Raw genomic sequence first — 16,540 nt, 5'->3', positions numbered from 1 at the left:
CAGCCCAGCCCCTCCAGGTAGCCTGCTCCTCCTCCTGCTCCTCCTCCTCCCCTGCCCCCTTTCTCTCTCTCTTTCTCCTTCTCCTCCCCAACTTCCCTTCTTCCTCTCCCTCCTCCCTCTTCCTCCCCTCCTCTCCTCCCTGCTCCCTCTTCCTTCCCTCCTCTCCTCCCTTTTCTTCTAATTCCTACAGTTCGCCTTTTAAATTAAGGTACGTCAACATTTAAATAGCTTATTGATTAACATAGTTCAAGTATGTTTTTAAAAAACCTGTTCAAAGGTATACAGTGAAAAGTCTTCATCCCAGAAAAACTGTCAGCCAAATGTTAAAATTGAGGGGCATTCTACAAAATACCCGACTAGTACTCCTCAGAACTGTTAAACTCATCAAAACCCAGGAAGAATCTGAGAAATTGTCACAGCCAAGAAGAGCCTAAGGAGACAGGATCATTAAATGTAATGTGTCATGGATGAGGTCCTGGAGCAGAAAAACGGACACCTGGTGAAAACTAAGGAAATCCGAGTCAAGATGGACTTTAGTTAAAGCATCAACACCGGTTTATTACTTGTAACAAACAACCCATACCAACGACCAATGCTAATAATATGGGAACCTGGGTGCAGGCTTTATGGAGACTCTTATTATCTTTGCAATTTTTCTGTAACGCTAAAACTGTTTAGAAAATAAAGTTTATTTTTGTAAAAAGAGTCTTCCTCTCACCCCTACCTCCAACCATACAGTTTCCACCCCTCAGCGTATTAATCATCGATCTTAGCTTTTTTTTTTTTTTTTGAGACGGAGTTTCGCTCTTGTTGCCCAGGCTGGAGTGCAGTGATGCGATCTCGGCTCACCGCAACCTCCGCCTCCCGGGTTCAAGCGATTCTCCTGCTTCGGCCTCCTTAGTAGCTGGGATTACAGGCATGCGCCACCACACCAGGCTAATTTTGTATTTTTAGTAGAGATGGGGTTTCTTCCATGTTAGTCAGGCTGGTCTCGAACTCTCGACCTCAGGTGGTCCTCCCGCCTAGGACTCCCAAAATGCTGGGATTACAGACGTGAGCCACCGCGTCCGGCAATCTTAGCTTTCTGTGTGCAAATACTAGCAAATATAAACATCTACCCCTTTCTACAGAAATAGTCTCATACTCTTGTTAGTTCTGCAGTTGTGTTCTTCGCTCATTTCATATCACAACATACGGCATCCCTTTTTCTTGTTTACAGCCTGGACAGACCATTATGCCTGTGACCAGTCAGTTCCCTGTTGTACACTTGGGTTGTTTCCTTTTCCTTTTTTCTTTTTCTTTGTTTCCTGTTCAAATACGACTTCAGGGAATAACTGTGGAAGTGGTGAGTTAATATGTTGGGTAGCTTGCCAGTCCTGGGACTGCTACACCCGAAAGTGGGGCTGTTTGTAATTGTGGTAGACAGGACCGTTGGGATTTAATCTGCATGTTAATCAGCATCTCCTCGGGCCTGCAGATCTGGAAGAAACAGCTGGATCTAGGTGACACTCCCAGTCCGCAGTCCGCAGGTGATGCCCCAGCAACCTTACTAGGGAGTAAGCCCCCTGGGTCGGATTCCCGCCGGTGCGTGTGGATGCGCGCTTCCCGAGGCTGGCAGAGGTCCTGGGCTTCCCACCCTAGACCGTGGGATCCAGGAGCTTCCCGAGGACTGGCTGTCAGTCTCCGGGTCTGGGGTCCCGGCAGCCTGCCCCACCTCCAACTCCTCCTTCCTCGCCCCTCGGCCACCAGCCCGGCAGCTCCCAGTCCTTCTCCCACTGGGAGGTGGAGCAGGCCCCACCCCCATCCACTGCGAGATTCCTCTTCGCCTATCCTCAGCAATTGTGGTGCCTGCTGTCAAGATGGTATGTCCCTACCTGCTTGCACTCATACTGCCTTTTGCCCCCTTAACACCCCGCCGTATCTCTCAAATTCTAGGTGATTAACAAAATTCCACCCCCAATATTTTCTAAGCAAAAACTTCAGACAAATGGAAAAGTTGACAGAGTTGTGCCGTGAATATCCGCACACCCACCTAGGTCCACACGAACCTCTCCCCACTCCCTGTCCTTCCGTCGGTCTGTCCATCACTCGTCCTTTCCCTGGGAGGCACCCAGACCCGCGGGCGTCCACACACTCTCCCCAGGGGTCCCCACGCCCGGCCTTGCCCAGAGTTCTGTCTCAATTTCCTTTTATAACGTGAAATGCACATATGGCGAAAAGTACAAATCCTCAATGTGCCACTGTCTGGCTGATTTTAGACAGTACGTGGAAGAGTCTTTTTTTTTTAATTATAATAGTTACGTATGTATTTATCTGAACATGTGTTAGAGAAAAACCCTTATCTGTTTTCCATTTATGATAGGGGCACGAAGTTTCCTTTAGCAATAATGTAGGTAAATGAGCTTATATAAAGGGCTGGGAGGAAGGGGAGGGGAGTGAAAGGGAAAGGAGAGCGGGCTTCCCAGTTAACACATTAACTCACCGCTTCCACGGTTATTCCTGAAGTCCTGTTTGAACAGCAAAAAAAAAAAAAGGAAGAAAAAATCAGAACCAGCTCAAGTGTGCAACAGGGCAATGGCCACAGGAAAGGTGGTGAAAAATACTGCAGTCCTGCAGTCTTGCAGTCAGTCCTGCAGTCAGAAAAAGACTGCAGGACTGCGTGCCGGAGCCCGGCAGCCCCTACGAAGCGCAGCCTCAGCCGAGGAGCTGCAGGCGGCCGTGGAAACCTGGAGCGCCGGGAGGAGTCCGGGGACTGGCGCGATCTGGGGTCTGCGGTGGGGGCCGTAACAGCGGGGGTGTGTGTGTGTGTGTGTGTGTGTGTGTGTGTGTGTGTGTGTGAGTGCGCGCGCGCCCGTGTGTGTTTTCCAATCGTTATGCATCTTCGCCCAACTCCTTGACCCTGGGTTTGTTCCTGTGAGCGCAGCACCCAGCACAGGGCCGGGAACACAGTGGGTGCCTGATAAGTGTTTCATGCGTTCACGAGTGTGCAAACGGTTTGTACGCACTACACAAAAATAACGGTTCACAACAATAGGAGGAAAAATCCCCCTTCTCCGTGTCGCCGCTATCCAGCGAGGCATTGACAAGCCAGCCACAGTGTTTGTTAATTGACAAACGGGACAGGGGCAGGACGCAGCGGAACTAGAATTCCGAATATTCTGGACGGGATTTACAGCAGCAGTAAAAGTAAAAGTGGGCATGCGCAGCAGACCAGCTGTATAGCCTCAGAATAATCCGTCCAGAAATGCTTACTAGGTGCCTCGTTAGCGCAGTAGGTAGCGCGTCAGTCTCATAATCTGAAGGTCGTGAGTTCGATCCTCACACGGGGCACAATACTTTTATTTGCTGTCCGTACAACCCCGCCGGAAAGAAGCGTTTTGTTTGCTTGTCAAAGTCCGGGGGTGACAAGGGGAAAAGACATATCTGCGACGAGTGTCCTGGGACCAGGTGAACCTGTTAAGTACCCCCGCCAAGACCACCCTCGCACTGCGGCCCGAGTGTCCAGGAAAGAGCACGTGTAAGGGCCTGGAGCAGTCCCCGACTCCTCGACCTGCCCTCGCCCTTGCCCTTGGGCACTGGCCGTCGCGGGGTGGGGAGGGGGTGTCGCGCACAGCTCTGGGTTAGGGTAGGAGTCCGGGTGGTCACAGTCCAGGACGGCGCTCCGAGCGCGGCCGAGTTCAAGGCCATCTAATGGAGGCAACAGAGGAGTGGCTGGGAACACGTGTGGGCCGGCGAGGGAGCTGCGGGATGGGTAGGCAGCATTGATGAGAGGCCAGCGGTGGGCACTGAACCTATCTGGAAATGCAGGTCATGATAGGGTCTGGGAGAGGGGTGTCAGGGAGCTCATGCAGGCAGCTGCGGTATACCATATGCCGGAAGCTGTGTCATGACTGCATCTGAAACAGACGCTGCAACTGCGGTCCTCACCTGCTACGTTCTTGATAACTCAGCCATTCTCAAAGATCCATCTCCCTTCTGCCCAGGTCAAACAGCGAATTAAATTATGATGGAATAGCTATAACCAGCCCTTCATCTTTCAACTCTTTGCTGGTGGCATGAGTCTTTTCAATTTCCCTGGGGATAATTCTTTTTTTTTTTTTTTTTTTTTTTGAGACAGGGTCTCACTCTGTTGCCCAGGCTGGACTGTAGCGGCATGGTCTTGGCTCACCGCAACCTCCGCCTCCCAGGTTCAACCAATTGTCCCACCTCAACCTCCCGAGTAGCTGGGACTACAGGCATGTACCACCACACTCGGCTAATTTTTGTATTTTTAGTAGAGACGGAGTTTCACTACGTTGACCAGGCTGGTCTTGAACTCCTGACCTCAGGTGATCCGCCCACCTCGGCCTCCCAAAGTGCTGGGATTACAGGTGTGAGCCACCACGTCTGGCCCCTGGGGATAATTGCGATAACTTATTACTAACCAGGTTTACTATCCTGGTAAGGAGGAAATTCCAGGGGCTTTCACTTGAATCTTTCTAGGATAATAGCTCTTACTCAATGGGTCTTAGTGCCAACGAGGAGAGTCTGCCATTTTTCATGTATGTTTATTTCAATGATATATTCAGGTACTCAGAAAATAACCACGGGTTGGTTTCATGGCCCTATTCACCCTCTGTAATTCAAACTTTGCTCAAGACTCCTTTGATCAACTGACCACCGTTAGCTGTGACTTTCACTGATAGGCCATAGTAATTAGTGTCAATTCAGAAACCATGTTTAGTAATCCCTGTGAGATATGGGTGTTTTCTTTTCCCTAGTATGCAATCCTTCAAGTAAATGGCAAGAGGTTTCTTTGGGGAAGGGTTAAAGAATACTCATAAGCATGTATATGTGGCACTGCTTCAGGGTCCTTCCTCAGGGGGACCTGGCCTCCCCTTCAATCAAGAGGCTTTGGATCTGAGAATTATTTTCATACTGGAAACTGGGTGACAGGTATGACTCTCCATGGTGATGACTCGAGTCAGTTTTTCGGCTACCAGGTCTGGAGTTTTTCCTGTTACATATCTCAAGCAACATTTTAGTAGGCTGCCTATCTATTTCATTCTTAGGGACAGTGTAGTCAATTACCAGTAGCCCAAAATCATTTACTACTACTACCGCCCTGCTGCCCTTTACTGTAAATGGTTGTCTGGTAATTAAATGCTTCTGCCTGGCCTCTGCTGCCCCAGAATTCCATTATTCCCACTGAAACCAGGGAATACATCTGTGGTGGTGGCGTCTCTCACCATCATGTCTTGTTGCATGAGCCACCACAGAGTTTTTCAGGTTTGCGGGTGCTCCTTGCTCAGTGCCTTCATAAAGGAAGTAGCTTTTGGGCCCAGAGCATGGCACTGGGAGGTGAGTGAGGAGGCCAGATGTGATCAATCCACCCCTACATTCCTACCTCCCTGAGCCTTTGGATACCTGCATCCACATCATGCCAGGGAAATTCTGGCATCTGTCTCATTAGATAGACGCCAACATTGAGTCCACATTCCTGTCAACCAACCAAGTAAACTGTGGAGCCACTTTCAATGGTATGAGCGTGGCAGTTATCAATCATCTCAGGTCTGCAGTGATGGGCTGGGCTCTTGAGGCATTTCTCCTTACAATGCGCATGATGCTGAGCTGTCAATAGAGGGTGCTGGAAGGACACTGCAAGAGAAACAAGGCTTCTCTTCCTTGCTCCAATGTGCTGTTTGGCTTACTCTCGCTCTTGCTTCATGGCCCACCAGCGGTGCGTGTGCATGGGGGACATCTAGTCGTGCTCTGCCCCAACCATGTGCCTAGTGTGCACAATTGCTTTATGACTTCACAGTCCTAGCCCAATGACCATGTCACTATAGTCTTCCCAGCATGGACACTGGCATGTTCTGGGTCTCATGCCAGCAGTACTACCCTGATGCACTCTGAGCACCTGCCTGCTGGCCTGTTTGCCTGTGCCTGAGGGTGGTTTCTTGTGGCTCTCTGGATATGGCCAGCCTGCACACTACCCTGACAAGCGGGGTCCTTATGCCCTGCCTCCCTGTGCATTTTTACCAGCCTTGGATTTTCTGTGCCCAGATTTGTTTCCTGCTGCCTGGGGACATGGACTACCCCTGGCCTGGCCAACTCTGAGACCCTCCCCAATATCCAGTGGTCTGCAACCACACCTTCTTTGACCAGGTCTGACCTAAGCCTGGGGGAGGGAGGAGACTCCCTTCCAAGTCTGTCCTTCCTTGAGTACTCTGCTCAGTCCTACATACCCTGTAGAGTTCTCTTTACGTCTTCATAGTTGCTCCCATCATAGTTTAGTCTTTACATTAAACTTTCCTTATCCAAACAAGTGTGTAGTTTGCTTCCTGACTGGACCCACAATGATACAATGCGATTAAACATTAAATCCAGACTCTCGGATAAGCATACCCATATTAATAAATTAAGCCTTATGCAGTCCTTGCAGTCAACTGCTGTTAACGACCCACATGCAATGACTGTGGAAAGACCATTAGCAAATGCCGAAATCTTGCTCAACCTGGGAGAATTCATACTAGAGAAAAACTCTATGAATGTAAATAAATTTGAAAAGGCCCCTAACCAACTTAATAACTTATTTAGCACCACTGAATTCATATTGGAAAATAACTTTCCAAATGTAGCCCAATGTGGAGAGTGATTTAGCTGAAGCCCAACATTTAGCCAACATTGCAGAATTCACACCAGAGAGAAACTTTATGGATGTAATAAATATGAAAAGGCCTACAGGGACTGCTCTTCTTTAACAAACTCAAGGGAGTAATGGAGAGAAACTTTTTGAATGTAGCAAGGAATTTTAGCCAAGTTCAGCCCTTATTCAATTCCAGAGAATTCACATTATAAAGAAATTGAAGATTGAAGATATAATGTCAAGAAGCAGGAAGAAATAATCAGAAATGTCTTTCACATATTTCATTAAATGTGATAACCTTTGCAATATCAACCAAGCACATATGACTGAGGGGATTCAACCAAGTATCTGAAATCTGCTAAGGCAGTGATTGCATCAAGATTACTGGAGAAACGTAGGCTCAGAGACAACTGGAAGCATGTGATAAAAAGAACTTCATTTGGGTGAGAGCATTCATAGTGCACTTTCACTGAATGAACAGGAACTTTTTTCAAAAATTAACTATGGCAGTTCTATATATAAAAAAGAGGGTTTTGCATGTGTATGTGGTGTGTGTAGCTGCAAAACAGACCTGACTAGGTATAAATCCTAGTCAAAGAGGACCTGAAATAGAGGTAAAAAACTGCAATAGACAGCTGTTTCTGGGTGGCAGAACCACAGAATTTTAGAATTTCAATGCTTTCCGGTGAGCAAGCAATTCTAGTCTACCAAAGTTCCCATCACACTCTACATATTCTATATCCTGGGATTCCTGTTGTCAAAAAACACACACCAGCTTGGCCCATGCAGGCATATGTTTGCAGCCACCTAAAAACGTATGGAAAACTAGGCTGAGGAAAATACTCTTGGGAAACCAATGCCGTGTATAATGCCAGGATATCATTTTAGAACTTTGCTTATTGGGCAAGAGAGCACTTTGCTGAAAATATTTGATAAACCATAAGATTATGCTTCGTGGCCCCAGAAAAAATAATTAGTACTACATATTGTACACTTACTATGTGTCAAGCACTGGGCCAGGAACTTTTTAGGCCTGATCTTTGTTTTTGTTTTGAGATGGAGTCTCACTCTGTTGCCCAGGCTGGAGTGCGGTGGCGTGATCTCGACTCACTGCAACCTCTGCCTCCTGGGTTCAAGTGATTCCCCTCCCCCTGCCTTCCAAGTAGCTGGGATTACAGGCGTGTGCCACCACACTCGGCTAATTTTTGTATTTTTAGTAGAGAAAGGGTTTCACCATGTTGGCCAGGCTGGTCTCGAACTCCTGACCTCAAGTGATCCACCCACCGCAGCCTCCCAAAGTGCTGGGATTACAGGTGTGAGCCACCATGTCTGGCCTGCCTGATCTTACTGAATCCTCATATCAAGTATTTCTACCCTCCTTTTAGAGAGTAAGGTTCAGGAAGTCACAAGCAGCCCCACTCTGGAGCTAGGAAGTGGAGGGAGGGAGGAAGAGCAGTCGGTGCTGCCAGAAGAAGCAGGCAGAGGGCAGAAGGAGCTGGGCAGAGATGAGATGTTACAAGTCCGGTGGGGTCCCTGACAAAGAGGGGGTCCCGCTGACAGAGGCGGGGGTGGGCAGGAAGATGGTGATATAGGCCATTCCACGCTGCTGGCGCTCTCCACCTGCTGCTGAGTTCTCTCTCAGTCCAGGCTATAGAGCTGTTGAGATGGTTTCCTGTTCTTTATTTCTCTATTCATCTTTAAGATAAACCTTTATCAACTAAAGTTACTGAGGTTTATGCTGGTCCCTGCAACCTGAAAGCTTAACACAGCTTTAACAGTTTCTAAAACATTTTTATTGTAAAAAGTTCAAGAAGCCATTTACAAGCCAAAAAGTATCAGAATTAAATAACACATAATTTTCATAGACACATTTTTCTGTACAAAGGGCTGATCTTTATAGGAATTTTAAATAAATAATCTAAAAATCAATGTCACTGATTGCAAAATAGGTCTCTCTCTCGACCGTCTCAAGGTGACATGCATTCTATGCAGCCAAAAGATGAGGGGTTTGACATCTGTGACGAGCCCGGGCAGTGAGTCTCTGGCGAAGGTTTCTCACTTTCTTAATAAGATTCTGTCCCGTGGTGTCCCATTCTACTGCTCTTCTATTTAAAGAAACTTGAAAATGAAATTTAAAATTTAGAAAAGCTGAGTTTTCTGATGTTAGCGGTGATACAGCATTTATTTTAAAGATAAATGTGTTGTAAAAACAAATAATGAAATGCAATTCTAAAACCTAAATTTTACATATAACCTGGCCCTAGGTGGTTCCATTTACAAGCCAAATAATTATTTGTTGGACTGAATGAATGCTAAAGAGAACTTCTCTGCTTTGAAATACTTGGGATACAAACAATCTTAAGTTAGAAACAAAGCTTGTTTAAGGGAGAATTTGAGTTTGTGCAACTGTAAGCTTCCTCACAATGATGCTTAATAGTAATGAGAAAAGGCACTCCAAGTCATAAAACTGTGAAATATATACCATGACTACCTTTCCAATAAATAAATAAAAATAAGTAAATCAAATGCTTTTTAATATTGGCTTATATCAGGAAGGTCCAGAATCAAGATTAAAATACTACAACATGTCCAAGTGTAAGAGCGTTACTGATTTAGAGGGGCTAGTGAACACTGAAATTTTTTTTAAAAGCCCTTAAAAATATACTTCTCTGAAATTTAGTTACATATTCAAATAGTCAGTCAGCTTCAATTTCTGAAAAACTGTTTTTCCTCCCAAAGAAATACAACTTTCATGCTTTTGTATTTTGCTGCCAAATAACCTAAGGTTACCAAATAACCATTTGATATGTCAGAATAGAGAGTAGCTGAGAATCTCTCATACTTCATCTGACTCTTGAATGATTTTTGGTTTAATTCATATTCTGGCACAGAATTTATAGATGCATATAAAAATGTGAGTTAGCAAAAATATTTTACACAATACTGGAATCTCATGACTTGGTATTAGGCATATTTCTTACAAAGCTCGTCTTTTTGGGACATTGTATAAAAGTTTGTTCTTCCAAAAGAACTCAAAAGATCTTGTTAAATACTGCGTCATCTATATGGCAATTTTATTGAAAAAAATTAGTTGAAAGTAAGTTTAACAGAGTGTCTTGTCTCCTCCTCCCTTTTAAAAATAAATAATATACTTTACTGGGAAGATTGTTAGCTTCTTTATGGTTGGCCTAATGCTGTGATTACATTTCTGTAAGATGTTTCTACCCTGTCCCTTCTAAAAAACCCCAAACCCTCCAATGAACCACGTCCAGGGATCAAAAGTCAGCTCATCAGCATGAAGCCATTTGCCTTTGGCCGTTCTACTGCTGCTGGGGCCCAGAATTCCATCGGCGTGCCCAGGGCAGACACATGTTTTCAATGGTTGTTGGAGGGAGCCCAGCCCAGATGAACAGAGTCAAGAAAATTCAACTATGCAATAGCTTTGAAAAACAACGCTGAGATTTTTTTTCACAAGGATGTCAAAATAGTTATGAATCTCATATTATCAACCTAGTTAGAGACTTCTGTTAGAACCTCCAACTATGTTTTTGGGCAGCAGTGCTGGTGCTCAAGAACTGGAGTGGCTTTAGTGGATTCAGCACATTTTCTTTACTTGGAATTTCGTCTGCACCCAGTTCTCCCACTGCGGAATCTGAGAGAATCTTGCTGCCTCCGTTTTAGGATTTTCATTATCAGTGCCCTGGGAAAATGGCGTCCACATGCTATAAATATAATTTAAGCCACAATTTTGCTTAAATATTGTGAAATTTAAAATGGCAGAATAACATTTTCTTGCTTATCAACTTACTCTGTGTTGAGGGATCCATTTCAGAAGAGTCATTTAATTGTGAGGTTCTAGGCAAACAGCTTGAGTCCTCCTGTTCATTTTGGAACCTGGGTTCTTCTGTTATAAAAGTGAGGAGATTAAGATGATGTTTGGGAGTGAGTAGAAAGGCTTACTAATTCCAAATGGTCCCTAGTAAGTTACAATCACCAAGGATGGCTAAAAACTCCTTTCTTTTCTATTTTAAGAAGAATGCGGTCAACATTCAAAAGGCAAGGAAGTGTCATCAGTGAGAATTAAGAGCTGAGCTGATTTCTGTAAAACGTACTTTAAAAACACTTTCAGCTAAAACAAAAAGCCAACAAACTCAAAAATATGGATATTAAGATAGAGATTATGAAATGTGATCAGCAAGGCTTCCCTGGAAACTATTATGAGCTGATCACTACTGGTTTTAGCTAGGCAGGGCCTCATCACAACATACAGCAAATCAGAGCCAGCCATAGGCAAGTTTTACCCGAACCCTTCTTAGAGTAGCAGGCAGGGCAGTGCCCTAGCAACTAGTGGTGCCTCCCCTACTTTTATCAATTACTCTCCTCATCTCAAAACTTACACTCACCCCCAGCTGTGTTTTCACTGTTCCCTAACTCCTACAGCAGCACATCCAGTATGACACCAAGGTGTTTTTAAAAACATTTGCATCCTGACATGGCTTATAATGGTCCCTTCCTTTCTACTCCCACCGCTAGCATCTAAGCTCCATGTGTCGAGCCCAGAATGCTGGGAGTCTCATTGAATCGGTAAGATGTCTGCCTTTTACCTCTCTGAAAAGCTTTAGCTAATGGTTTTACCTCATAGTTTTAGCTCAATGAGTCATTAAAGTAATATGACTAATCAGCAAATGACTAATTTGAACTGGTGGGGGACTGGGATCTAAGAGTCATCTTCAAACATCTGAAGGGCGGGACATGGCGGAGGTAGTAAACATAATCTGCAATCTGCACTGTTCCAGAGAACTGTTTCTGCGGACAGAACTCAGCGGAAAAAGAAAAACAGAAAAGAAAAAGCAGATTGAACTATTTTACTAAGAAATAACACTTTATTTTTTTTTTTAGACGGAATCTTGCTCTGTCACCCCAGGCTGGAGTGCAGTGGCGTGATCTCGGCTTACCGCAACCTCCACCTCCTGGGTTCAAGCGATTCTCCTGCTTCAGTCTCTGGAGTAGCTGGGATTACAGGTTCACGCCACCATGCCCGGCTATTTTTAGTAGAGACGAAGTTTCACCATGTTGGCCAGGTTGGTCATGTTGGCCATGTCGGCCAGGTCGAACTCCTGACCTCAGGTGTATGAGGGGTTTTAAAAGTAGGCATGATTTGGCCTCCCAAAGTGCTGGGATTAGAGGCGTAAACCACTGCGCCTGGCCAGAAATAACTCCGAAATAAAATACTTGTAGCAAATGGAATAAGGTCACGAGCTTCCCCGTCTACCAGCATTCTGGCACAAGCAGGCTGGCCACTGCTACATCTGCTGCACAGATAAGACGCGAATCAGGTGTGGTTCCTCAGATCTTTTTGTTTCTTTATTTTTTAGAGACAGTCTCACTATGTTGCCCAGGCTGGTCTTGAACTCCTGGGCTCAAGCCATCCTCCCGCCTCAGTCTCCCAAATTGCTAGGATTACAGGCACCACCGTGCCCAGCCAGAGCGGAGATCTCACAGCTCCCTCTCATCTGTCCTCCAAAATTCAACCTGCCCACTCCTGTTCAATTCATCTTCCCAAAGGGCTGTGTTGTAAATATTATCTCTGTTCAAACAACTAATGATTACCTTTTGTCTCCAGCAATGTTTCAAACACTGGCTGGGGATATTCACTCGTGAAACTTTAAAACAAAAATCTAGCTCCCTAGTTTCTACCCTAGAGCTACTGACGGAATTATTACTATTATTAGAGCTACTAAATTAAATCACTATTGGTGAGGTCTTGAACATGTGTATTTTTTGAACACGTATAGGTTTGTATTTTTTTTTTTTTGAGATGGAGTGTCGCTCTGTCGCCCAGGCTGGAGTGCAGTGGTGCGATCTTGGCTTACTGCAACCTCTGCCTCCTGGGTTCAAGCGATTCTCCTGCCTCAGCCTCCTGAGTAGCTGCGATTACAGGTGTGTACCACCACACCTGGCTAATTTTTGTATTTTTAGTAGAGACGGGGTTTCACCATATTGGCCAGGCTGGTCTCAAACTCCTGACCTCGTGATCTGCCCACCTTGGCCTCCCAAAGTGCTGGGATTACAGGAGTGAGCCACCGCGCTGGGCTCAAAAATGTCATTTTCTTAATGGTAGGTGATTATCTCCTGCTTTTAGGATTAAATGAATCTGATTAAATCTATATACCCTGTTTAAGAAAATGACTGACACATCATTCAGTCATAAACTTAAGACTTTTGAAAACTGGATGTGTTTATTAATCAAATTATCTCTATTGGTGAAATTCAGCAAGGTTAAAAAACATACATGGTTGACTGGTCTGCCAAAAAAAATTTAGCACGGAGGGAAGACATCATGGAGGCAGAGGGGCAAAGGTGTAGGAAAACTACTGATGACGAAAGCTTTTCACAGTTTCCTACCTTTCTCTATTTCTACATAGATAGCTCTCTAAAGATTTTCTATTTTTCTTTCTAAAACAAGCGTAAGGCTGGGTGCGGTGGATCACGCTTGTAATCCCAGCACTTTGGGAGGGCCACGCAGGAGGATCATGAGGGTCAAGAGATCGAGACCACCCTGCCCAACATGGTGAAACCCCGTCTCTACTAAAAATACAAAAATTAGCTGGGCGTGGTGGTGGGCGCCTGTTGTCCCAGCTACTTGGGAGGCTGAGGCAGGAGAATCGCTTGAACCCAGGAGGTGGAGGTTGCAGTGAGCCGAGATTGTGCCACTGCACTCCAGCCTGGCGACAAAGCGAGACTCCGTCTCAAAAAAGCAAACAACCAAAAAAAAAAACAAGGGTAAGTGTGAGAGGGTGAGGGAGAAGTGACAGCTCCCATGATTAGTATCTTTTATAAGCCAGTTTTAAATATTTAATTCGTGCAGAGTCACATTCTACTCCTCTCCACCTCCCTGAAGTACTCTTGGTGCTATTTGGGACCACTAAATCTCAAGTATGAGCAGTAACGAGGGGTTTTAAAAGTAGGCATGATTTGGCCGGGTGAGGTATAATCCCAGCACTTTGGGAGGTCAAAGTGGCCAGATCACTCGAGGCCAGGAGTTCGAGAGAAGCCTGGGCAACATGGCAAAACCCCATCTCTACTAAAGATTAGCTGGGCATGGTGGCACGCGCTTGTAGTCCCAGCGACTCAGGAAGCTGAGGCAGGAGAATTTCTTGAATGCAGGAGGCAGAGGTTGCAGTAAGCCAAGATCGTGCCACTACACTCCAACCTGGGCAACAGAGTGAAGTTCTGTCTTTAAAAAAAAAAAAAAGGTAGGCATAATTAAATGACCTAACCTATATTTTCACTCTTCAAATTTGTGAAATGAAAAAGTAATGCACATAGCATATTCATGAAGCCAAAAATTGGAAAGAATCCAGATGTCCATCGACTGATGAATAGATTAAAAAAATACATAATATCCACACAATGGAATATTATTCAGCAATAAAAAGGAATGAAGTACTGGCATATGCTACAACATGGTTGAATCTCAAGACATTACGCCAAGCACAAGAAACCAGACACAGAAGACCATATATTACATGATTACATTTACATGAAACTTCCTGAATAGGTGAATGGACACAAGGTAGTTAGTAGCTGCCAGGGGCTTGGGGGAGTGAGCGGAAATGGGGAGTGACTGCTAATGGGTACTGGGTTTATTTTGAAGTGCTGAAAAATGCTCTAAACTTGCTTGTGGTGATGGCTGCATGACTATGTAAGTGTATTTTTTAGTACATGATAATATAATGACATTGAATAATACACTTTAAACAGGTGAATTAGGCTGCGTGCGGTGCTGGGCACGCCTGTAATCCCAGCACTTTGGGAGGCCGAGGCGGGTGGATCACCTGAGGTCAGGAGTTCGAGACCAGCATGGCCAACATGGCGAAAACCCATCTCTACTAAAATAAAACAATTAGCCAGGCATGGTGGTGTAGGCCTGTAATCCCAGCTACTCAGGAGGCTAAGGCAGAAGAATCACTTGAACCTGGGCGGTGGAGGTTGCAGTGAGCTGAGATCGCACCACAGCACTCCAGCCTGGGAGACAAGCGCGAAACTCTGTCTCAAAAAAAAAGAAAAAGAGAAAGAAAAAAGGTGAATTATAGGGCATGTGAATTACGTATCAACAAAGCTATTATTTTAAAAAGCAATGTATACACATTATAAAAGGCTGAAACAAAATAAAACACAGTAAAATAAAAGCTCCTTGTTAACTGTACTCTATAATTTTTGGAAATGGCTTTTTTTTTTTTTTTTTTTTTTTAAAGAGGCAGGGTCTTGTCTGTTGCCCAGGCTAGAGTTCAGTGGCGTGATAATAGCTCACTGCAGCCTCAAACTCCTGGGCTCAAAGAGATCCTCTCGCCTCAGCCTCCAGGGTATTTTACGGTTTTAAATTATAATTTTGATTTTTCAGTTGATGCCACTGTAAGCCTTGTATCGAAACCTAAAGTTGGATCAAATCCTATGAGAAGTTTCCATGTGATACTTGAATATACTGTTGTTCTGAGGACCAGCTTTTGGCAAAGTACATATTTTACCTTGGAGCAACAGAATCAAACAGAACTCCACAGGACAGTCTGCACAAACTTTTTCCTCGACTGGGACTCTGTTTCAGCCCACCCTTTCCCACCAAAAATATGGTAACCAGTGATTACCTTTTACTTGAGCAGTAGATTGAATAGAAGTGCCAAAATACATCCCAATAATTTATTCACTGGCCAGGCACAGTGGCTCACGACTATAATCCCAGCACTTTGAGAGGCAAGGCGGGAGGATGGTTTGAACCCAGCAGTTTGAGACCAGCTTGGGCAACATAGTGAGATCTCATCTCTACAAATAATTTGACAAATTAGCTAGGTGTGGGGATACACGCCTATGGTCCCAGCTACTTGGGAGGCTGAGATGGGAGAACTGCTTGAGCTCAGGAGATCGAGGCTGCACTGAGCCATGATTGCATCACTACACTCCAGCTTGGGTGACAGAACAAGATCCTATCTCAAAAAAAAAAAAAAAAAATCATACTAATAGACCCTACTAAAAGAATAAATCTGTACCATCATGGAGAGAAAGGCCTCTCAGACACTCACCTTTATGACATGGATTTTCAGCATGTTCTACAGCCGCATTTATCTCTTGCTCTAAAAACCACTTTCTAGACGCATCTGAAAGAGCAGAAGCTTTCTTTGCTGATCTCAAACGGAACTCTTTTCCTTCAGCTTCCTTCCACTAAATTCAAATAAATGGAAAAAAAGATTACATAAAAAGTATAGTAATACACATTTCACAGTGGAATGAGCCCCTTCTGTCTTCTCTATCCACTTTCCTTTATATTCCCATGGCAAGTAGGATCTGTTTGGTGTTATGGTAACTGGGGTGCCTGTGTTGGCCCAAGGCTATTAAGAGCCTTGAAAGCAGAGGCAGGTTTTATCCAACCCCCAGTATTGCAGAGTGCCACAAAGCACACAACTATATCCCAATAGTTGCTGAAATAATAATGCATTTCAATAAGTTTCAAATCTCAAATCTTATGAGACTAAGCTAGTTTTGTATTAGTGGCAATTGCATTTTATTTAATTTGAATGCTCTATCTTAATAGTAAAATCTACAAAATTCAGAGAATGAACTCTTTGCCCAGCTCTGGTCCACATAATGACCACAGGGAAGTCAAGTGATTTCTATTCACCCTTATTTTCTTCTCCATAAAATGAGAAAATAATAATCTTAAAATTAGCTCAGAAGGTAACTAAAATAAATTTAAAATCCAACTCCTAAAGTTTGCCAAAATTCTGGAAAAGCTGCAGCTTTTACATGGAAACACATAATTTTTATGCTATAGAAATAATAATGCATTAAATAACAAAAACTTTTTAAAAAATCACAAAATAGGGCAAGGAAGGATCACAGAAATCCATCCCTTTCATG

General features: G+C 44.4%; 1 protein-coding gene and 1 non-coding gene across 21 annotated transcripts in view; one reads left to right on the top strand and one right to left on the bottom strand.

The window, feature by feature from the left end:
• The window catches only part of TBC1D31 (TBC1 domain family member 31), a 95,808-nt gene that overhangs the window by 4,637 nt on the left and 74,631 nt on the right, over positions 1-16,540 (bottom strand). For 11 of the 20 annotated variants that reach the window (XM_055348708.2, XM_019032459.4, XM_031013689.3 and 8 more), the window contains 3 exons: positions 15,706-15,844; positions 10,437-10,532; positions 8,399-8,746 (listed from right to left, as the gene is read on the bottom strand). In XM_055348708.2, coding sequence (XP_055204683.1) covers positions 8,613-8,746; positions 10,437-10,532; positions 15,706-15,844 — 369 coding nt within the window. In that variant the 3' untranslated portion in view covers positions 8,399-8,612. Of the gene's footprint in view, positions 1-8,398; positions 10,329-10,436; positions 10,533-10,557; positions 11,938-15,705; positions 15,845-16,540 lie in introns of those variants that run through there. The other 9 variants (XM_055348709.2, XM_055348703.2, XM_055348707.2 and 6 more) reach the window with 6 other exon arrangements.
• On the top strand, positions 3,258-3,330 carry TRNAM-CAU (transfer RNA methionine (anticodon CAU)). Its single transcript has one exon. It is a non-coding gene; the product is annotated as a tRNA-Met (tRNA).

Source organism: Gorilla gorilla, chromosome 7 (assembly GCF_029281585.2).
Source record: "Gorilla gorilla gorilla isolate KB3781 chromosome 7, NHGRI_mGorGor1-v2.1_pri, whole genome shotgun sequence".
NCBI classification, from domain to species: Eukaryota; Metazoa; Chordata; class Mammalia; order Primates; family Hominidae; genus Gorilla; species Gorilla gorilla.
The sequence above is the reverse complement of the archived record's forward strand: the minus strand, read 5'-3'. Positions and strand labels throughout refer to the sequence as shown.